Below are 443 nucleotides of genomic sequence, written 5' to 3' on the forward strand. Positions count from 1 at the left end.
TTTTTTATCCTATACCAAGAGAGGAGAGAAACTGCATTATTCTAGTTACTATGCCTTGCCATTAGGTTTGCAGCTGGTGAAGAAAAATAACCACTCTTCTATTCACCTTGGGAGAACGCTTCCGAGAGATGGTCTGCCCAAGTTTGCTTAGGAAGGAGATGGGGGATTTCGTGCTGGCTATCAAGACTACTTTCTCCTCAGCATTCAGGTCCAAGGCATCTGTGAACAGAAAGTAATGTTCAAGGACAGCGTTGGAAGGGGCCTCAATGTAGTGACCAGAACTACCCTCCTTGCGATGTCTCCTAGAACCTCACAAAACTTTAAAGGTTCATGTGCTCTGACAAAAGCATGAGGAACTGAGAAGGAAATTTCACAAAGAAAACGCCTACTTAGGTTTGGATATTGAGCCTTCTCTTTTCCATCCACATAAATAACACCAACTC

The 443-nt window shown here is 43.3% G+C and overlaps 1 protein-coding gene across 1 annotated transcript in view; it reads right to left on the reverse strand.

The window, feature by feature from the left end:
- The window catches only part of MICAL3 (microtubule associated monooxygenase, calponin and LIM domain containing 3), a 188,923-nt gene that overhangs the window by 97,934 nt on the left and 90,546 nt on the right, over positions 1–443 (reverse strand). The window contains exon 14 of the mRNA XM_025041083.1: positions 92–219. Within this exon, the coding sequence (XP_024896851.1) occupies positions 92–219 (128 nt within the window). The remainder of the gene's footprint in view (positions 1–91; positions 220–443) is intronic.

This window comes from Pteropus alecto, unplaced genomic scaffold (genome assembly GCF_000325575.1).
Source record: "Pteropus alecto unplaced genomic scaffold, ASM32557v1 scaffold76, whole genome shotgun sequence".
Lineage (NCBI taxonomy): Eukaryota > Metazoa > Chordata > Mammalia > Chiroptera > Pteropodidae > Pteropus > Pteropus alecto.